Source organism: Camelus ferus, chromosome 23 (genome assembly GCF_009834535.1).
Source record: "Camelus ferus isolate YT-003-E chromosome 23, BCGSAC_Cfer_1.0, whole genome shotgun sequence".
Lineage (NCBI taxonomy): Eukaryota > Metazoa > Chordata > Mammalia > Artiodactyla > Camelidae > Camelus > Camelus ferus.
This window is the reverse complement of record NC_045718.1, coordinates 27,280,505-27,303,836: the sequence shown is the minus strand read 5'-3', so window position 1 is coordinate 27,303,836 and position 23,332 is coordinate 27,280,505. Positions and strand designations below refer to the sequence as shown.

At 36.6% G+C, this 23,332-nt stretch overlaps 1 protein-coding gene across 1 annotated transcript in view; it reads right to left on the bottom strand.

The window, feature by feature from the left end:
* CATSPERE (catsper channel auxiliary subunit epsilon) overlaps positions 1–14,143 on the bottom strand; it is a 98,444-nt gene extending 84,301 nt beyond the window's left edge. Inside the window, exon 1 of the mRNA XM_032466555.1 lies at positions 13,880–14,143. Within this exon, the coding sequence (XP_032322446.1) occupies positions 13,880–14,089 (210 nt within the window). The 5' untranslated portion in view covers positions 14,090–14,143. The remainder of the gene's footprint in view (positions 1–13,879) is intronic.
* Between the last annotated feature and the right edge of the window lie 9,189 nt (positions 14,144–23,332).

Sequence of the window (23,332 nt, the reverse complement as noted above, 5' to 3'; positions counted from 1 at the left end):
AGTTCTAATAAGAAAAGAAGAGAGTAAGAAGCAGAATAGCATCTCTGTAAGACCATATCCATTAAATAAATGAAAGCTATAACTTAATGTGAGGGTTAATTTTATGTATAAATTTGGCTAGATTATTGTACCCAGTTATTTAATCAAATGCTAATATAGGTTTTGCTATGAAGGTATTTTATAGATGTGGTTTATATCTACAATCAATTGACTTTAATTAAAACAGAATACCTTTGATAATGTGAGTGGGGCCCCTTTTGATCAGCTGGAAGCCTTCAGAGTAAAAAAATGAGGTTTCCTGGAGAAGACATTCTGCTTGAAGACTACAGCGTTAACTCTTGCCTGAGTTACCAGCCTCTCACCTGATCTAAAAATTTCAGACTTGCCAGTTCCCACAATCACATCAGCCAATTTCTTAAAATAAATCTCTTAATATAAACATGTATAAATTCTATTAGTTCTGTATCTCTGGAGAATCATGACTGATACACCTACTATTTCAAAATGAAGCAAAATAAATAAGAAAAATGATAGAAGTTATGGAATGACAACAGAAATCAGAATTTAAAAGTCATAAATAAACTAGAGCTCAGAAACAAGTAGAAATTTTTAAAAAGTAAATTCAGAAATGAACTAAATTAGAAGAAGCACAGTAGTGAATAAACCTAATAGATAAGGTTTTGCAGTAAACAGAAGGATTTTAAAAATAAAAGAGAAAAAGTGACTCAAGAATAAGTGACAAATATTAAAGATAGGCAAAGAAAATCTAATATATGCAAAGTTGGAGATTCTAAGTAAGAGAATCAAACTGATTGGAACAGAACACTAACATTAACATTAACTATAACTCAAGAATAATATGTGAAATAAAATAACCTGAAACAATGTACTGAAAGGGCACAACTCATACCCAGGAAAAGCAGAAAGAATTTTTTTTCAGAAAGCAACCCAGAACCTATATTAATAAAAGCATTGAATTTGATAAGAAACCCTTTGGGGATCCTGACAGAAAGAACAATTTATTCACAAGGAAAAGAAAATCAGATTTCCAGTAGACTGTTCAGAGGCAACACTTTATGTCATAGACAACAAAATAACATATATATAAGGAAATAGAAATATTAGCCAATAATTTTTATATCCATATATGCCAACTTTTAGATAAAAGTTAATAGACAAGGTCTTATGACCATAAAATAACTTGGGAAATAGAACCCTTCCTGAGGAAACTGCTAGAAAAAGAGCTTCCACTAGAATGACTGCAGAGACATCAGCTTAAGAACTGTTGCTAAGTATTAAAGAGGGATTTTTCTGTAGAGACACGTCTACGTGGTAGCTACTAAAAAAGGAATTTGCTACTGACTGTACTCTAACAATGTATCAGAACATGAGTGGTAGGTGAATTATTAGCCCAGATAATCATGGCCAAGTAAGTTCAACTCTCTCCATACATTTCCGAAAAATTACACAGATCAACAAATAAAACCAAGAAAATTCTGTATAATGGCATAACTAGAAAACAAAGCACACTACAAACTTCAAGAAACCTGTAAGTACAAAAATAAACAACAATTTTTAGCAGAACTCTCACTCAAGCTCCTGTCACAATCCTTTGTGGACAGTGAGTGAGCTCCTGAAAAACTTCATGGAAGAGAAAAGACACAAACAGAAGGTTGAGATTTAATTAAAATCACCCACAGAAAGAGAAAGTACAGTGAAGTGCAGAAAGTACAGCAAAAAGACTCCGGAAGATCAAAGCACTGACTATGAGGAAGAAAATTAAACGTGTGTGACAGTTGAGGTGGGAGCCTCAGAAATGAATCAGTTTTGGAGAGAAGAAAATAAAAGGAAGAGAGAGACACACTTTGGAGAGTATGTAACATAGGGAAAGAGAATTGAGAGGGAGAAATTTAGGATATTACAAGCTAAGAAAAATCCTAAAGGAAATACAACACCTTCAACAAGAAGCCATCAATTAAAGATACTTCACTTTGCTACAATGAGATAAATAAACTTAAACTAGAAATCTTTTAAATCAACTCAAGTTGGCAACTTCTCCATGAAATTCATAGATAAAAGCAGTCTTTATCCATACAAAGCTACAATAAGAGAACAGAAAATTAAAATCAAAATTTCAGTTAATGAAACTGCCTTCAAAAAGCCAAACACAAAGCAGAGAAAACTGCAAACTAATATCCTAAGCTGAATTAGATATCCTCAGACAAGTATTTGATGATGAGAAAGGAAAATCTTGAATTGTAAATTCACAAACTAGGAACAGAAATGAACCACAAATAGAAATAAGGGTTGATTGAATTAGGAAATGATACAGACGATTATAAAGGAAATGAATACTAAATTAAAAGATAATGATGTGTGACTACATTTGAACAAAAACTGAACAAAAGGCATTGAAGAAAGGCAGAAAAAACCAAGAAAATATAAGTGAAATAGGTAAAGAAGAAAAAGAACCAGAGAGAAAATGATGGAAGTATAAGACAGACAAATAAAATCCAACACGTGTGTAATTGGAGTCCCTGAAATTAAAAAGCAAAACAATGGGAAAAGAACTAATATTTAAATCTGTGACTATGAAGACTTTCCAGAAATAAAAGAAGATCTGAATATGTACATAAAAAGAGATCAATCATTGGCACCTGGAAAAATTGACATTTAAAAGTCAACTCTGAAACATGTCTGAGTAAGCCATGGCCTCCCAACAAAAAGATCAAATAAAATACAAGTGCATCAGAATTTTCTAAAGCAACATATAAAGCAAGGTAACAAGGAAGGTAACTCAAGAAATAAAGTATGAACCAAAGATTTCATATCCAGTGGAGCTCTCCTTTAAATATTAAGGACATGACTGTGGGACTTGGGAACATTTTTAATAGCAAGAATTCAGGAAGCACTCTACCTAGGAGCTCTTTATGAGGAATCCACTAGAGCAAGGGTCAGCAAAACTACGTATGGCCCGTGTGCCAAATCCAGCTCACCACTTGTTTTTGTAAATGAAGTTTTATGAGAATACAGCCATATTCAATTTATTTAGTGTCTATGGCTGCTTTCATGTTATAATGGCAGGGTTAGGTAGTCACAACAGAGATCATTTGATCTGCAAAGACTAAAATATCTGGTCATAATAGAAAAACTCTATCAACAACTGTACTACAAGAGAAAATGAACTTCATTTTCTAAGTCATTTCAAAAAATGATTGGGGTAACTGGCAAAAGGATTGATGTGAGCATTAACATATTTGATTCTAGATAAAAGATTAACATGTGGAGATAAAGAAAAAGAAAGGTTAAAGGGTAATATATAAATGTTACATATTCTGACAAAGTAGAAATAATGCAACTAAAAATCTGGGGTAAAGAAAAATAAGGATAAAGGAAAGTACAGTAAACTCACTAAATGTAGACCAGGGAATAGGTGGAAATTAAATGCTATTAAAAAAACAGATAGTAAATAAGAGAACAGGGCACTAAAATGTTCAAAAGATATAAATACAAAGGTAATTGCTAAAATAAAAATATAAACCTTCCTAAATACAGAAAGACTTTTTTTAAAGGAGAAGAAAAATAATCAGGCAGAGGAGAAACACAGTAAATAAAATACACATAGATTATATATATGTCTATATATAAAATAAGAGAATTGAGAGGAAAAATATGTCATATAAATAAATGTGAATGAAACTTAACTCACAAAGCGAGACATAATACATGCTGTGTACAAGAGAAGCACCCAAAGAAAAAAGTGACCCAGAAAGACTAAAGAGAGAGGAATGGGAAAAACCTAGGTGACCTTGGGTTTGGCAATGGCTTTTTAGATGCCACACTAAAAGCATGATCTATAAAATAAAAATTTGATTCATTAAAATTAAAAACTTCTACTTTGGGAAAGTCACTGTGCAGAGAATGAAAAGATAAGCCACAGACTGGGAGAAAATATATGCAAAATTACTGCAAATATCTGATAGATGACTGATATCCAAAATATACTAAAAGCTCTTAAAACTCAACAAGAAAACATAAATTCAACTTGAAAAATGGAAAAAAGATCTAAACAGGCACCCTAGCAAAGAAGATATATAGATGACAAGGATGTATATGAAAAGATGCTCAACATCATACATCATTAGGAAACAAATTAAAACAAAACATTGAAAAGCCACCACACATCTATAAGAATGGTAAAAATCCCAAACGCTCACAACACTAAATGCTGATGAGGATGTGGAGCATCAGGAACTCTCATTCATTGCTGGTGGGAATGCAAAATGGTATAGCTACTTCAGAAAACAGTTCTTAGTTTCTTCGTGACTTAAACATATCCTTACCATATAACACAGTAATCCCATTCCTAGGTCTTTAACCAATAGAAATAAAAATATATGTGCACACACATGTATGTGAATGTTCACAGAAGTTTCATTCAAGATAGCCCCAAACTGGAAACAACTTAACTGTCCATCAATGAATGAATATATTAAAAAAAAGCAAAAACTGTGATATATGAATGCAAGGGAAAACTACTCAGCAATAAAAAGGAATGAAGTACTCATAAATGCACCATTAAGGATTAATCTGAGAGCACCAGACTAACTGAAAAGAAACTGATCAAAAAATCTATAGGTGATTTCATTTATATGAGTATCTAGAAAATGCAAACTACTGGAATGGGAAACAGATTATTGGTTACCAGTGGCTGAGGATGGGGAGGGTGAGAACTGACTGCAGAGTATAAGTAAACTTTTGGGGGGTGATATCAGTGTTCTATATCTTGATTATAGTAGTGAGTATGCAATTGTATGCATTGCCAAATTCAAACTATATGCTTAGAAGGAGTAAATTTTGTTGCATAAAAATACCTCAATAAACCTGCCTTTTACAAAAGAAACTAGAGATACATGAACTAATCATCATGTATAAAAGAAACCTGGATAATCTGTATCCTGATTTACACAGACAAACTGAATCTTATCTGGATCCTAGTTTTTATAAGCAAGTCAGGAGCTGTGAGTCTTCCAACAAGTCTTCTTTTTCAAGACTGTTTTGCCTATTCTGAATTTCTGAATTACCCTCTCTATTCAAAACTTTATTCTCTTTCTTGTCCCACTCCTGTTTCCCTCAGGATTGAGGAGTAGCAAAGAAAAGGCAGACTGAAACAGAGCAATACTCAGATAAGCCTTTCTTGGTAACAGACCCCTTCATGTTCTCCAGCTTCTGGCTTGAAGAAAAACTTTAGTCTCCTGAAACTTCCCTGACTTGCATATTCTGGTTCACGGGTTAAAAGATGAAGTACATAAACACATAATATTAGAGAAGTAAAATAACTACAAACAGAAATTTAAATGGTATGCAGAGATTACAAAGAAATGGATAGCAATAAATTTGAAAACAAATGCACATTTTAAAAGAAAACATAGTTTACAGAGATTCCTTTTACCTGGTTTTGAATAATGTAAATACAATAGTATATATAAATAGAATATGAATGTAAATGGATATAATTACTTTGTAAAATCTTTTGATACCATCTCTTAGAGCTGAAGATATGCACATACTCTATGACTTCAGTTTCACTCCTAGATATACACCTGGCAGAAATGCATACATATATTAACCAGAAGATAGGTATAAGAATGTTCATAGCAGCCCTAATCACAGTACTCTAAAAATGGAAACAACCCAATTGTTTATTTAGAGTAGAAATACATGTATTGTCATATGTTTATTCAAGGGAATACTATACAGACTTGAAACTGCAACCATATGAAACATGCTGCAGAGAGGATGGGTCAAATCTACCAGTAGGAAATAAGAAAGTTCAGAAATCAACCCATCAATATAGAAAAAAGATGATACCAGAAAAAAATAATAGGAAAAAATAAATTGTTTAATATATGCTGGTTCATTCTATGGAGAAAGTAATGTAAGTGCCTATCTTATATACAAGGTAGACTCCAGATGAAAACACAACCACACAAAATTTATGGGACACAGCAAAGGCAGTGCTAAGAGGGAAGTTTATAGTGATACAGGCCTTCCTCAAAAAAGAACACTCTCAAATAGAATTAGAAAAGAATTAGAATTAGAAAAGCTAAAAGAATTAGAAAAATAAGAGCCAAAAACAAACAAACAAAAAAAACAAAAGTCAGCAGAAGGAAGGAAATAATAAAGATCAGGAAGGAAATAAATAAAATAGAGATTAAAAAAACAATAGAAAAAATCAATCAAATCAAGAGCTGGTTTTTTTGAAAGAGTAAATAAAATTGACAAACCTCTGGCCAACCTCACGAAGAAGAGAAAAGAAAGAACACAAAAAAGCAAAATAAGAAAGGAAAATGGAGAAATTACAACCAATAACATAGAAATATAGAATATCATATGAGAATATTATGAACAACTATGTGGAAACAAAATGGATAACCTAGAAGAGATGGACAAATTTCTGGAAACACATAGTCCACCAAGACTGAATCAAGAAGAAACTGACCACTTGAACAAACTCATCACTAAAGATGAAATTGAATTAGCAATAAAAAACCTCCCTACAAATAAAGTCCAGGACTTCAAAAAGACACCTGCACCCCAATGTTCACAGCAGCACTATTTACAATAGCCAAGACATGGAAACAGCCTAAATGTCCGTCGACAGATGACTGGATAGAGATGTGGCATATTTATACAATGGAATACTATTCAGCCATAAAAATGACAACATAATGCCATTTGCAGCAACATGGATGTCCCTGGAGAATGCCATTCAGAAAGAGAAAGAAAAATACCATAGGAGATTGCTCATATGTGGAATCTTAAAAAAAGAAAAGAAAAAGACGAACATAAATTCAAAACAAAAACAGACTCATAGACACAGAATACAAACTTGTGGTTGCCGAGGGGGTGGGGTAGGAAGGGACAGACTAGGAGTTCGAAATTTGTAGATACTGATAGGTACATATAAAATAGATAAACGAGATTATACTGTATAGCACAGGGAAATATATACAAGATCTTGTGGTAGCTCACGGTGAAAAAGAATGCGACAATGAATATATGTATGTTCACGTATAACTGAAAAATTGTGCTCTACACTGGAAATAGACACAACATTGTAAACTGACTATAATTCAATAAAATAAAATTTAAAAAAAGAAGTGAAAAAAGTGTTTTCATGAAAATGCTGTACAGCTGAGTATGATTAACTCTGCTCTTTGCCGTGAAGTCAAAAAAAATTAATACTTAACTATCGTTTTCAAAATTTAAACACTTACAGTACTTCTGGTACTAAAAATATGGTAGTCTGGGCTCTTAATGGAATACCTGTAGAGGAAAAATTCAAATATGAATACTAAAACTAATTTCTCCTCCAAGTATAAGTAATTCTGTACATGGTCAGGGATTCTATACATGGCATGCCTGGGCTGCCCCGAGCGTTACATTCCTGCCCAAGCATCTTCTTGGAAAGCGTAGTCAGGGCTAAAACTTGGAATATCAGCAACATCTGCCCACAGCTCAAGGTGTGTTCAGGTTTGCTCAGTGTCTGAAGACACTACAGTGAGAAGTAAATACTTACACATCTTGTTTTTGTTTTAAAATAAAAACTGTTGAAGAATACTGACTCTAATTCCTTCACTTATGAACTGAGTTAAAATGAATAAAGATTGAAAATTTTAAAAAAACGGTATTTCTTATTTGAAACACTGAAGTAAAGAGCAAATTTCTATGAGTCCTTCTTTGTTCATTATCATTTCTTGCTATTATTCAGGGTACTTTAATTTCTATCTATATGATCTATCTAAATAAAGCAGCACTGTCCAATAAAAATATGTGAGCAACTTATGTAATAAAAATTTTTCTAGCAGTTACATTTAAAAACCAAGAAGAAACAAGTGAAACTGATTTTAATAGTATATTTTATTCAAAAGCAATTTTATTTTTACAGTAAGACTTTGAAATCTGGTGTATATGCTATACTTAAAAAAATCCTAATTTGGACTAGCCACATTTCAAGTTCTCAAAAGCCAGATGTGGCCAGTGGCTGTCATAAAGCGTTATCTTAAATATCCTTCACCTTCCCTTTGCTTCAATAATCTGGTCCACGTCTATATTACACACTTAATTGCCATTGGAATTACTCCATCCCTAAAATCTTTAATCAATTTTTGTGTGTAGGTATATGTGGAATTGCTGGGATATCACTAACTCCTTTATCAGAATTATAAAGTCTTAACAGCATTCTGAATTCTTCTTAACAGATATCAGTCACATAATGAAATATACATTATAATGAAACACATTTTATCTATATGCAGATCAAATATAAAACATGTTAATGTATTTTATATATCCTTATAAATTAAAATAAAATATTTTTCATCAAAGGCCATTTTTCAAGTAAGTATGGACGATCTCCCACTTATGAGTCTAATATAAGACCCCTTTCATTATAGTAAGACAGACAGAAACCTCAGGAAGGAGAAAAATACAAGTGGAAGACACTGTATCTTAATTTACAAAGGTGAAGTATACAATTTAATTTGTGAATGAAACAGGTCTTCCCTCTTCTCCCAACTTCCCCTTCATCAGCTTCTTACTCCTATTAAGGCTGGGAACAGGGTATGGAGGGGACAGTAGCTAAGAGAGTCCTATTTAATTTATTAAGTTCATCACAGACAGCTATGATAACACTTCATCCTTGCTTCCTTAATTATGTCAAACATTTAATGTGTTCCTGCTGGAAATGGATCTGGGATGATCATAGGTGTGGGACATGCAGATGGTCCATGTGCCAGTATTATTTTTTAATGAAAAGGACTGTAAGAATGAATATTTCATATTCTCTCTAGTGTATTCCCACTCTACCAGTTCTTCAAAATCAAAGAGAATTCTTGATTTTTACTACTTCCTTCATCTCCTAAGAGATAAGTCCTTTCCTGACTTTACTTTTTTCTCTCTCTTTCCAGCCCTCAAAATATATTCTTTGGGTAAACAATTTTCTCTCAAATCCCTTATTCACCCTACTATACCTATCCAGGAATTTGTCCTAGAAAGGTCATACTCTTGGGCATCTGCCAGAAGCAAGTGCTAAATCATTCAGGTGGGACAACCATATGCTGTGGGATGCACACGATTCCCACAGAAATTCCAACCCCCACTGAATATATTAATTTAAGACCAAAAAGGCTTTGAGACAGAAAGTATAATCATGGACAAAGAAGATCAACCCATTACAAGTGTGACTCAACAGAACTACTAGAGCCGGAGAAAACACATACTTTTTAAATACCTAAGGAAAGTTTATAAAAACTGATCATCTATTATAATGGACATAAAGCCAGTCTCAACAAATTTCAAAGAATAGGCATCGTGTGGACCCTGCTCTCTGATTATATTACAATTAGTGGAGAAGTTATTAACAAAAAGATTATCAAATATTTACATATTTGGAATTAAGAAACAAACTATTAAACAATTTGAGAGTTATAGAAGAAATAGATTAAAGTTAAAACAATTTCTTATGGGACAGAGCAAAGGAGTACTATATGGGGTATTGATATCTTTAAATGTCATATTAGAAAAGAATAAAGACCAAAAACTGTGAGCTAAATGTCTAGCTTAAGATACTAGAGCAAGAGTATCAGAATAAGCCCAAAGAAAATAGAAGAGATAAAAATGAAAACAGAAATCAATAAAGATAGAAAAAAATACAAAGATGAGTAAAACAGACAAGCTTATGACAAGACTGATCAAAAAGGGAGAAAGAAGGTGAAAAAATAACTAATGAAAAGGGACCATAACTACAAATAAAACCAAAGAGTAAACAGATAAGGAAATATTTTTAATTATGTGACAATTTTGAAAAATTGCACGAAACAGGCATTTTAATATATATTACCAAAACTGACTTAAGAAAAAAACTAAAGGCCTAAATAGTTCTATAAGATATTAGAGGATTTGAAGTGATACTTCAAAATTTCCCCTAAAACACTGTGTTCAGGGGCTTTACATACGAATCTAATCACAAGTTTCAAGGAACAAGTTATTCCAATCCTATACAAACTCTCCCAAAGAACTGAAAAAGAGGTAATACTCTCCAAATCATTTTGTAAAGCTAGTGTAAGACTGATATCAAAATCAAACTAAGATATGAAAAAAAAATATAAAAATCCTGAAGAAAATATTTGAAACCTGAATATAACAAGGTACAAAGAGATAATAAGCCATGACCAAGTTGGATTTATCCTAGGTATACAAAGATGATTTTATTAGAAAACTCTACAAATGAAACCTACTACACATACTAAAGAGGGGAAAAATAAAATTATTTCAATAGATGGAAAAATATAAATTTCATATAAATTCATCATTTAAAAATTTACTAAATAAGAAATGCAAAGAAACTTTCTTAATCATGATGAAAAGTATCTACAGAGAACCTAGAGCAGACAATATCCTAAATGGCAAAACACTAGTACCATCCCCCTAAAAATCTGAAATGAGAGAAGGATGCCACGATTACCACTTCTACTCAACACTGTATTGGAGGTCTTAACCAGTGCAGTAAGAAAAATAAATTACAATTGAAAAGGAGGAAACAGAACCCATTTTTACAGAAGATCTAAAGAGAGATACACAATGCTCACTGGATAGCAAGATTTAATATTCATAAAGATGTTATTCTTTCTAAAGTGTTCTATACATTCACTGCAACTCCAATCAAAATCCTGAGTTTTTCGTAGTAATTGATAATCAGGTTCTAAAATGTGTGTTAAAGTGTGGAAGTCCAAGAATGATCAGAACACTTCTTGAAAATGAAACAAGGAGAAAAGGGGGCAGGGCACAACCACTGAAGGAGTGACACAGCAATCAAGGACAGGACAAACTAGTTAGAATCAAGCCAGAAGATTCGACTTCCAGTAGACCTTGAGCCTCATGGCAAACCACAGGCACCATGACTGTTCCTAGGCTGACCATAAAAGGTCAAAAAGTAGGCGGGGTGGGGGGGTGTTTCCTGAAAAATCCTTCTCCCTTCCCCAAAGTAGTTGGAATAATCCTCCTACTCATTAGCATTATAAAATTGCCAAACCCATTAAGTTTATCCGCACCTAGTGGTCACTTTCTCTCTTGCCTTCCAAGACTGCCCACGCTCTGTCTATGGAGTATGTATCTGTTTTTACTTTAAACATGCCCACACATCTTGGTCTCTCTTCCTCTCATCTTTCCAAGATGGCCCACACTCTGTCTATGGAGTGTGTATCTCTCTAAATAAACTTGCTTTCACTGTATCATGCCTTGCTCTTGAATTCTTTCCTGAGCAAGGCAAGAACCTAATCTTTGACAACAAAAAGAACAGGGAGGGGAAGCTTGCTCTACTAAATATCATGACTTATTATAAAACTACAATAATTAAGACATTGGGTTATTGGTGCAGCAATAGACAACCTGACCAATGGAGTTGAGCAGAACAGTAAACCCAGAAATAGGCATGTGTATATATGAAGTTTGTATAGGACAGAGATGATATGTCAGAACAATTGAGGAGAAGAGGGACTATTCAATAAATGGAGATGAAAAAATAGATCTGGATTCATAAGGAAAAATAAATAACTGCATTTCTGCCTTAGATGATTTAAGAAAACTGACTCCACAAGGGTAAGAAATATCAAAGCCCAAATGTTAATACTCTTAGTGTATCCGAGCAGGACCCTAAGGAGTCTTCCTAGGACAAACCTCCTTCCCACCATGTCCTCTGCCTGCCTCTTGTTTGTAGAAAAGCTTTAGTCTCCCAGGCCTCCCCTGAGTCACAAAAGGCTGGCTCAAGAATTAATGACTGAAAGAATGTGAACAGTGGGTAGGCCAGGGGAACTGGTAATAATTCAAACCATCATCAGGCATATAGCAGAATCTTTAGTTCGTCTCTGAAGAATATAGATAACAGTATCTGATGCACATTCCTGAATTGTTTTGCAGATACCCCCACCAGATGGAAGAAGTTGCTGCATGCTAACCACCAACATACAGACCTCAGACTGGCTGGAACCAGAAAGTTCGTAGCTGAGATTCCCTCCTGAAATGCCATCCTGTTACCTCACCATTAACCCATCAGGGAATTGTGCTTTAGCGGATCACCACCATACCACCCCAACCAGGTCCCAACCCTCACCTTCATATTGTCTTTAAAAACCCGGCCCTGAAATCCACTGGGGAGTTTGGGTCTTTTGAGCATCAGCCACCCGTACTCCTTTCTTAGGCACCTTCAAAAATGCTGCACTTTCCTTCACCACAACCTAGTGTCAGTAGATTGGCTTTTACTGCACATGGGCAAGCAGATTTGGTTCGGTAACATTAGCAGACAATTTAAATACCTGTTAAGACCTTGGGGCAAGGAAGGATTTCTTAACCAGCTCCCCCACCACCACCATAAAGCTAACAATAAAATAACAATTCATTATAATAAATTTAAGAAATTTTGTCCTTTAAAAGTACACCTTATTAAGAACTAAAATTCAGGAAGTCTGTGACTACCATGAGAAAAAAATACCATTTTTGTCTTCACTAACCTCTAACTGAAAGTTAGCATTTCCTTCAATTATGAATGTAGATTGGGGTTGGCAAACTGTCCTGCAGGCTAAATTCCATCTGTTTCCATCTGTTTTTTGTAAATAGATTTTTATTGGCACACAGCCACGCCCTTTGTTTACTATTTTTGGTGTATGCTGTCCTCTACAATGGCAGAACTGAGTAGCTAAAACATAGACTGCATTGCCTGAAAAGCCTGATATATTTATTATCTGGTCCTTTACAGTAAAGCTTGGTGATCCCTAGTGCCACAACATAACAAACTTTATAAAATTCCTGAGTTCACAGGCTATCCTTAATATCAGCCACCATAATTTATTGACAGTTGTTTGCCAGCATGAAAGCTGTCACTGTATTCAAGCTTCACCACAACACCATGACAGGTTTTATCATCTTCATTTTATAAAGAAGAAAATGAAGGTTTACAAAGTTGTGCTAGAATGCTACGTTTCTACTCTTTCTCATTACTTCAGTGACTCTTTCCAAAGGTTACTCTTACTCTTGTTTGACCCCTCCGTCTGTCCTTTGAGGTGGCGTGGATCCCTTCCTTCTGAAACCTCTGTAATGGTTTGATTTACTGCTGGTACCTTTACATTTTAATGTTAGAAGGTAATAAATATTAATATAGCAAAGCCTCCATTAAACGGGATATTCGCAAAATGTTATTTTTCTGGTCAATTATCTGTATTTTAACCTATATTGAAAATCTTTCTAAAATATCCCGATACACTTTCTAAACCACCAGTTACCGAAGAAATACTGACCAAAAAGAAAACTTGCAGCGAGATCTCAGAACTTTTAAGTTTTTCTTCCCCCAAATCAACTCACTTTATGCAGGAATTACATGTCCTTAAGTTTGTAGTGTACATTTTATCAAGCACTGTCTTCACACATCAACCACAACTACCTAAGATAAACCATCAACTACCTAGTTACCCTAGCGAAGCGCCCCTGCCCCCCATTTCTGGTGGCGACTTTTTGGTTCTCCTGTGCTTCTCTCTCTGGCAAAAGGGTGCAGTGGGAGGGAAAGAGCTTCAGGATTCTGGGGTCCCGCTGCCCAGAGGACCGAGACGTGAAGGTACCGAGACCCCCCTGGGGGAACTGGAGGACACAGCCCAGTCCTAACAGCGTGCCCTCATTCACCGAGAACTGTCGGAAGTGGCGGCGGGGAGCCAGCGCTGGTGTTGGGGTGACGGTGGGAAGGAGGCTGTGGTCTGCAAGGGCGCCTGGTCGGAGCCCCGCCTGCCCGCCCGAGGGGCGACCCCACCCCGCCGCGGCTGGCTCCCTCTACCTCCAGAGGGCCGAGCCGCAACAGCTCAGCCAAGACAGAAGCACTGCCACTCCTTGGGCTGACATGGCGCCGCTTCCTCGCCGCCCAACGGTCCAGCCTCGCCCGCCTGTCCTCGCGCGCTCCCGCGGACGCCGTTGCCTGGAGATGCTCACGGGCCCGCACCGCAGGGCGGGGTCCGCACCTCCCCGCGAGGCGAGGGTGTGCGCGCATGCGTGCAAGTGCGCGCCGTGGGGCGGGATCGGCCGCTCACCACGAGGCTAGGCGTGTGCGCCTGCGTGCAGGTGCGCGCCGCGGGGCGGGCTCCCCAGCCTGCAGAAAGTTGACTGTAGTAGGCGGAAGCGTAAACCAGGTCTTAAGGAAAAGCAGAACTATCCTTTCTGGAATGAAGTAGCAAAACCAGTTAGGAGAGTCCGAGTTGACTGGATGAAGGTGAAACTTTTAAGTTAGTGTATCTTTTAGTCTACGTCTTCCTTGTGGCAGTATATAATCACTGCAGTAGCTGTTACGTATCTGGCAGTACCGTGTAGGGAGCTGGCGCTCCATAATTGCTTTTGAAGTTGAACAGAAATGAGTGGTAACATGCGCTATGGAGCACCTGTTTTATGCCCAGTACTTGAGTAGAAAGAAAAAGGACAGCATTCTGGTTTGCAAAGGGATTTGTAATCTTGCAGTAAAGCCAACATAAACACCAGAGTTATCATGTAGCGTTATAATTTATTTGTTTACTTGTCGATAGACCAAATAATCTGAATCCTTGAGGACTACAAGTGTATCTTTATTCCTCTTTATGTTATCACTGCCCTGCATGATCGTTTTTGTTCTGTGTTACTGACTTGAGTCATTGAATAAAAATAGTAAAATGCACCCTAGGGACTGTTAAGAGAATGCAATTGTATATCTATGATTTGGGAGACGCTACATTTGATGTAATTCTATTCCCAATTTTTGCCATAGCAGCTTCATATCAGAACTAGATGTCTTAGGTAATTTGTGTTGCAGTTAAAGAGCATTTGATGAGCAGTAGGTGTTGTCAATCTTAAAAGTAAGCCAGTTATTTTACCAGCAAAATAAGTTTATTTGGGAATAGTAGAAAATTGCAGTTTGGGACAGGCAAGCTATAGTGAGTCATAGGTAAGTCGGGAGAACAAAGAGGGGCTTGCTTTTATTAGGCTTTAGGAGGAAACTGGGGATGACTGTCTTTGAACAAAAGTTCATTGGAGCAGAGCCAGAGCCTGAGGTTGTGGCAGTTTCTCATTGGCTGCAAGCGGTAGTTAGTACATTGTTGCTGGATCAGAAAGGAACCTTTTTTTTTTCTTTCTTTCTTTCTTAAAAGCAGGAGATAAAATTGTACTGTGAAAAATGCCCTCCCTTATACCTGAAGAAAAGTGACATTCTTATCTTCATTCTTGCTGCTGGTTATGCAGGCATGTGGGTCCCCCTTCAGGGCTTCCTGACTCCATTAAAATGAGGTTTCCTTTGTTTTCACATGCCGCACCGACCTCAACCCCAGCGTCATTGCAGACACCTCATAGCTCTTCAGGAATTTTAAATATTCCGAAGTTCAGAGAGAAAGGCTCATAGTTAACTCTTATTTTCAAGCAATCTGAGGAATCTGATAAGCCTGCATCCTCTCCCTACATGTAGTCTTTCCCCGACTACATAGCAATTAAATGGTATTGAAATGGCAACCACAGTGTGTGTGTGTGTGAATGATGGCCATTCTGACAGATGAGAGGTGCTATCTCGTTGTGGTTTTGATTTGCATTTCCCTGATGATTGGTGAAGTTGAGCATCTTTTCATGTGCCTCTTGGCCATCAGTATTCCTTTTTGGAAAACGGATATTCAGGTCCTCTGCCCATTTTTTAATCAGGTTGTTTGTTTTGTTTGATGTTGAGTTTTATGAGTTCTTGGGATATTTTGGAGATTAACCCCTTATTGGATGTATGATTTACAAATATCTTCTCCTATTCAGTAACCTACCTTTTCACTTTGTTGCTAGTTCCTGCACTGTGCAAAAGCTTTTCAGTTTGAAGTACTCCGGTTTGTTTATTTTTAGCTTTTGCTGCCCTTGCCTGAGGAAACCTGTCCTATAAAATGTTGCTAAGATTGATGTCGAAGAGTATATTACCTGTGTTTTCTTCAAGGAATTTTATGGTTTCAGGTCTTACATTTAAGTCTTTAATCCATTTTGGGCTTATTTTTGAGGATGGTATGAGAAAGTAGTCCAGTTTGATTCTTTTGCATGTAGCTGTCCAGTTTTCCCTACACCATTTATTGAAGAGGCTGTTTTTCCCCCATCGTATATTCTTTGCTCCTTTATCATAGGGTAAATAACCATGTAAGTGTGAGTTTATTTCTGGGATCGATATTCTGTTCCATTGATCTGTGTTCTGTTTTTGTGCCAGTACCATATTGTTTTGATTATTGTAGCTTTGTAGTGTAGTCTGAAGTCAGGGAGTGATTCTTCTCAAGGTTTTTTTGGGTTTTTATTGGGGGGGGTGTGGGGGGGAGCTATTCAAGATCTTTTGTGTTTCCAAACAAATTTTAGAATTATTTGTTCCAGTTCTGTGAAAAATGTCGTTGGTATTTTGATAGGGCTTGCACTGAATCTGTAGATTACCTTGAATAATAGTATGGTCATTATAACAACATTAATTCTTTCAATCCATGAGCAAGGTAAATCTTTCCATTTGTTTGTGTCATCTTCAGTTTCTTTCTACAAAGTCTTACAGTTTTCCAAGTGCAGATTTTTACCTTTTTGCTTAGATTTACTCCTAGATAATTTGTTCTTTTTGATGCAATTGTAAATAGAATTAATTTATTAATTTCTCTTTCTAATAGTTCATTGTTAGCATATAGAAAATGCAACAGATTTCAGTGTACTAATTTTGTATCCTACAACTTATTGAATTCATTTACTAGTTGTAATAGTTTTTTGTTCTGTTTGTTTGTTTTTGGTGGCATCTTTAGAATTTTCCATATAGTATCTTGTCGTCTGCAAACAGTGACAAGTTTATGTTTTCTTTTCCAATTTGGATTCCTTTATTTCTTTTTCTTATCCGATTGCTGTGACTAGGACTTCCAATTCTATCTTGAATAAAAATGATAAGAGTGGGCATCCTTGTCCTGTTCTTTGAGTATGTATGATGTTAGCTGTGGGCTTGTCCTATATGACCTTTATTATGTTGAGGTATGTTCCCTCTGTCTCCATTTTGTTGAAAGTTTGTATCATAAGTGGATGTTGAATTTTATTAAAAGCTTTTTTTGCATCTATGGAGATGTTTTTATGCTTTAAAATAGGGTTTTTATTTTTCAATTTGTTAAAGTGGTGTGCCACATTGATTGATTTATGAATATTGAATCATCCTTGCACCCTTGGGATAAAACTCACTTGATCATTGTGTATCATCCTTATAATATATTGTTGAATTTGGTTTGCTAATATTTTGTTGAGGATTTTTGCATCTATGTTCATCAGTGATATTGGCCTGTAACTTTGTGTGTGTGTGTGTGTGTGTGTGTGTGTGTGTGTTGTGGTGGGGGGTTGCAATTTTAGATGGAGAGATTTTGTGAGAACAAGAATATCCTGTTCCTGGGGTGGTAAAGAATCAAGGTAAACAGGGAAACACCAGGGCTGTGCCTCAGCTATTCATTCTTGAGCCAGTGCCAAGGCTGTACAGGTGGTACCTGCTTTCAAATGACTGAGTTACTTACAACTGATAGTCACCTTACTGTAGTTGCCCAAGTTGGGTGCCTACATGAGCTCACTTTCTATTGAAAGTCATATTGTCTTATCTTGATATTTACCTCCCCTTTGACTTGGCAAATGCTTCCTGAGATGGAACTCCCCTATCCATCCAAACCCTATTTCACATCTCATGCCACAGCTCGTTCAGGACAAAGTGGAGGGGAAGAGATAATGTACAAGCCTGTGGGGGTTGATCACTCTCCCCTCACCTCCTTAGGTAAGTGTCCCCAGCCCACATTCCATCTGCTCACTAGTTCCCTGGGGTCACAGTTCATCCTGGCCCCCAATCAGAAATAGACTCTGGGGCCACCAGGTCTGGATTTTGGAGGAAACCTGCTCTAATTTAACAGAGAACATGTTCCTAGCATACCAAATTAAAATCATTTGTTATAATACTATGCTTTGTGTACACATAGTTTATGTCATAGGCTACAAACTACTTGTGGATAAAATTGTTTCTATATGAGGCAAAATGCATCCCAAGTTACAATAGACTTGAAATGAATTTGGTAGACACTTCTGACACTTAACCCTAAATTCTGACATTTAGGCACATTTCAGGAATCCTTGATCACAACTGAAAAACTGGCACCAAAGTTAGACTCCTTTATTTCCTTACTTTCTGAAGACTTAGCCCTGGTCATGGCCACAATGATGTACGCTGTTCATGATCCTGTACCATAGCTGTTTTCCTTGTCTTTGTCAAAAGGCATTGGAAAAAATTGCAGCACCTAATCTCTAACCCACTATTCCTGCATCAGAAATATAATTCACTCTAATCCCTAGCTCCATTTAAAAATTTTGCATGAATACTTTAAATTAGTCCCATTAAAATGGCAGTAGCATTCAACGAAGTTTAAATTCCCTTAACTGTTTATCAAATAATTAAATGTGGCAGGCATTGGGCCAGGCACCAAAAGTATAACAGTAAACAGGATATTCTTGGTCCCTACATTTATGGAACTTACCTTCCTTAGAGGTGAGCAGGCAGAATAAAGGGTTTAATTTTTAAATGTGTATAGGTTTAGGAGGTAATACAAAAGAAATGTAACCCAATTATGAAGGGTCTGACAACTGATATTTAGGAGTGAGTTTTGAGTAGGACCATTGGTTACATTCTTCTAAAAGCCTTTTTATTATAAAAACATATATTCAGAAACATGCACAAAAGATGTGTACAATGCTTAATAATTTATCACATAATCACTACTCGGATTTTTTTTGAAAGTAGAAATCACCGGCATTATATAAGCCCTCTTCTTGCCCCCTCCAAATCATTAATCCCACTTTTGTCATAAATCAAGTATTCATATACATGGATCTGTTTCTGAGCTATTTTGTTCAATTTTGTTCTTTGTCTATCCTTGTGACAAACCATGATATCTATCTAATAGGGAAATTGTTCCATCTTGTTTTCCTCCATGGCTGCCTTGGCTATTCTTAGTCCTCTACATTTTCCTGTAACTTTTAGAGTCAAACAAACAAACAAAAAAACCTGTCCTCTTTTTTACTGAAGTTTTATTAAATTTATATATCAGTTTGAGGAAAAGTTGACGTCTTTACAGTATTAGTCAGGAGTTGGCAAGCTTTTTTCCTAAAGGACCAGTTAATAAATATTTTAGGCTTTGCCTCTTAGAGGCAAAATTGAGGGTATTATGTAGAAACTTACATAACCATTTAAAAAGGTGAAATCATTCTTAGCTTGCAGACTCCTGAATCTCAATAAATCAGATGCTGGGCTTGAGTGGATTTAGCCTGTGGACTTATGGTTTTCTGGCCCCATAAATTCGTTTTCTTTTAATTTGTCTCAGCAGTGCTATATAAGGTTTTGTATTATTACAGTCTTGCAGACCTGTTTTGAGTTATTCCCAGTTACCAGTTTCCTTTCTAGTTCCCTCTTCAGCTGTGCCTAATCTTCTGTTAAAACCTTCTGCTGTGGGGAGGCTATAGCTCAGTGGTAGAGTGCCTGCTTAGTATACTCAAGGTCCCAGGTTCAATCCCCAGTACTTCCATTCATAAATATATAAACCTAGTTATTCCCCCCCCCAAAAAAAAACATTTCCACTGAACTCTTAATTTTGGCTTTTGGATTTTTAAAAACATTGTAGAATTCACTTGTTTATTCATATGTCCAGGTAGCTGCTGAAATTCCCCAAACTTCTATATCTCCTTGAACAGAGTAAGGAGTCATTTTATAGCTTATGTCTGAAAGCTCCAGTGTCTCCATCCTCTATGGACCTGTTTCCATCATCTTGTTTTACTGGTTTTCTTCTTGTTCTGCATGCTTGGTTTGCTTGCTTGTTTTAGTGTATTCAGGATACTGTGATAGTTTTAGTGTATTCATAATACTTGTAATAGTGAAACTGTTTGTAGAAACAACCTGAAGTTTAGGATGATGATATTTCCCTCTAGAGAGAGTTTTTGTTCTGGCCAAGGGTTTAGGGACACTTCCCCTTTAGGATCACCATAACCCAATTTCAAGGACTGGGAGAATTGGAAACTGAGCTGCAATCTCCTGCAAGGGCCTTTCTCTTTCCTACTTCTGGTTCACCCCATTGCTGGGGTGCAAAGAACTGACAGCCACAAACCAAAGTGAAGAATATTCACCAGGTCTATTATCCTTTGACAGGCTCCGCCCTCTAATTCTGGAAGGCCATCAAAATCACCCATCATCCTCTGAACTGCCTCCTCCAAGTCTGACAAGTGCTTGTGCAGTGGCTGTTAACATCAAGCCCGCCTACCACAGCCTCCATCTTCTCAGTGGTTCTGGTCCAGTAATTCTTCACACTCATGTTAGCTCTCTGGTATCTTCAGATTTCTAAAATATTTTTTCTAGCCTTTCTAGTGCCCTTAGTGGGATGGTCAGTCCAAATTACCTATCCACTATCACCAAGAGCAGACCCTCATTTGATATACTTTGAGTTACTTGAGTAGCCTCATTCATACTTGGCATGGTAACTGTATATAAAATGGCAGGACACCATTGTCCATCTTTGGTTCTGTGTTAGAAAAGAATTTTGTAGAAACAATGAGGCCTTGGAAAAATGAACTGCTCTCCCCAACGGGAACTGCGGGTTTCTACACTGAAAGCAGCAAACATGGGTTACCTCTAACTACTTATAGCGGACAGCAGGTAACTGACTCACATCTTTAGTGAGATCCTATTATATGTGAGGGGAATGAAGAGATGACATTCTCATTTTATAGCAGAACTAAGTGACTAATTAATTAGTTGACAGACCTCAAGATAAATCCTGGTTTCATCTGTCTTCTGCTTTTTCTAATTATGTATTCTTCCCAGGGACATACAGAATTTAATTTCCACTGCTTACATGCCTTTCTTTCAGATAAAACTGAAGAGCCAGAATAACAACTCGATATTTTTGGCTACTGGGGCAATAATGTTTGGCAAGTCTCAAAAAAAAATTACAAATGACTAAGTAGATAAAATTTTTATTAGAGATACAATAGATACAAATTAAAAATGAGATTTTTTTCTATCAAAGTGGCAAAATATTCTTTTAATGATAATAAATACACAGTGTTAGGAAGGGTTCTGAGAAATGGCTGCTCTTTTACGCTGGCTGGAGGAGAATAAATCAGCACAGCTGTTTTTGAGGAATTTATGTCATACAGCAAAGCCTTGGAATGAGCATACCCTGTGATTCCACTTTTAATGATGTAGCCAAGAATGTGTAAACAGATATAGCTATAAGGTTGCATTCATATCACATTGTTTATAAGAAACTGGAGACCGTCTAATAGTGGCTTATTTAAATGACAGTACAGAAATACAATGGAATACAAAAAACAATGGTGTACATAGATGGATGTCAACTGACATGGGAAGTTGGTATTTTGTTAAATGGAATAAACAAGTTATAAAAGAATAAAGTATGGCCTCATATTTCTTTTAAAAAACCATACACATTTATATTACATATAGAAAAATATTGAGAAGGATATACACCACATTACCATTCTGGTGGTGGAAATATGAGTGATTAAAAAGATTTTTATACCTATTTTTGTGTTTACTTGCAATGAATATATACTATGTCTGTGTTTAAAAAAAGAAATAGCTTTTCCTCCCTTGGATCAGACTGCCTTCCGTTCTTGGGGGTGTACTTTTCCCTTCTTTTTAAATAAGTCTTTTAAAATCTTTTGCAACAAAAAAAAAGAAGAAGGAGAAGGAGGTAAAGGCCAAAGCCTAATTAAAAAAAAAAAAAAAAAAAAAAAAGCCTTCCCTAGGTTTTGGCTTGTAATATGAGAGACCAATGCCCCTAGAGACATCTTGGTTCTGCTCCTTCTGACCTGAGTGGATAATTCTCAGAGTTTTTTGTTTTTGTTTTTGTTTCTTTCTGCAAATGCCATAATCATGGACATTTGATTTTCTGGGAAACAGTTCTCTCATTTTCTCCTAGAACACATTGAGGCTATGACTGGGGAAGGAAGCCGCTTTTCTAGGGGAGTAGGTTGGATGCAAAAGGCTCATACTTTAACTGGGGAGCCCTTAGAGTAAGTTCTGGGGAGAAGGAAGAAGGAAGCAACCTGCAAATAGATGTCAAGGAATGGACTGAAGAAGGCAAGGTCTCTATTTAGTTCGCATTTCATTTCTAGGTCCCCTGAATCTTAGAGGTAGGGATGATCAGAGGATACCTGAAACCTGGTTATACAGATTCCCTCTAAGATGGTGAGTCATTCAGAGGAGAAACGATAGAACAACTGAAGATGGTACTGAAGATCAAACTGGTGCCATCATCAAACAGAGCAACTCCACAGCTGGAAGTAGAGGTATTTGGATGGAAAGTTTGTATTCTTGGTTGGAATAGAGATTCCAGCTGAACCAAAACTCAGAGAGGACCATGTCCAGTAAATGATAACACTATCCAGTAAAGAAGTCTTTCCTAAGAGCAAATGAAGAGTTACTTGTCCCGATAAGACAAACCTATAAACTCATGTATAACACGGCAAAGGCCTACCCCTCCTGTATCCCACACCCTCCACTCTAATCCTAAGATATCCTAGGAAAACAACCAGGGCTGAGTTTTCCTTGGGGGTGAAAATCTGATTCTCAACTTACAGGCTACAGCAGGAAGGCATTTATCTACATTGAGACTTGAAGGAAAGAGGGGCCACTATGTTCATCTTCACAATAAAAATTACTGTCAACCTGGAGTAGAGACTATTGGACGTAGTCTTGGGGGTGTGTCCTAGGCAATGTGTTTCTGATTAGCTATTAAATACTGAAGTTTGTGAATGCTTTGCTTTTAAAAAGAATTAATTACTGTAGGTAAAGTGAGCCATACAAAAAAGGCATTCTCACACACTCACATGCTTTCTTGAATGAGAGAGAAAAAGGAGGGGGCGTTTCAACTACCAGCACATGAGCATGAGTCATAGGTCACTGTGGCTGAAAGGCTGAGAACTGCTGTTCTAGAGCAAGGAACAAGGGAGCCTCTGGGTGAAAGAGAGCCCAGGCAGAATACCAGGGTGGAGAACAGTTTTGTGGCAGTGTCCCAGTGTCCTAAAACCGGCAGGAAAGGGGAATTGGGAAATGCTGTGATGCAAAGCGGCCTAAACAAGAGACATGCTGTTGAGGCTTTGGAGGAGCAGGATTCTCCCTCTGCATGTCAGCTGAGCAGGCTGATACTCATAGTTTCTGTTACTGCAGGGAAGGCAGCAGCAGAACAGTTATACCAGG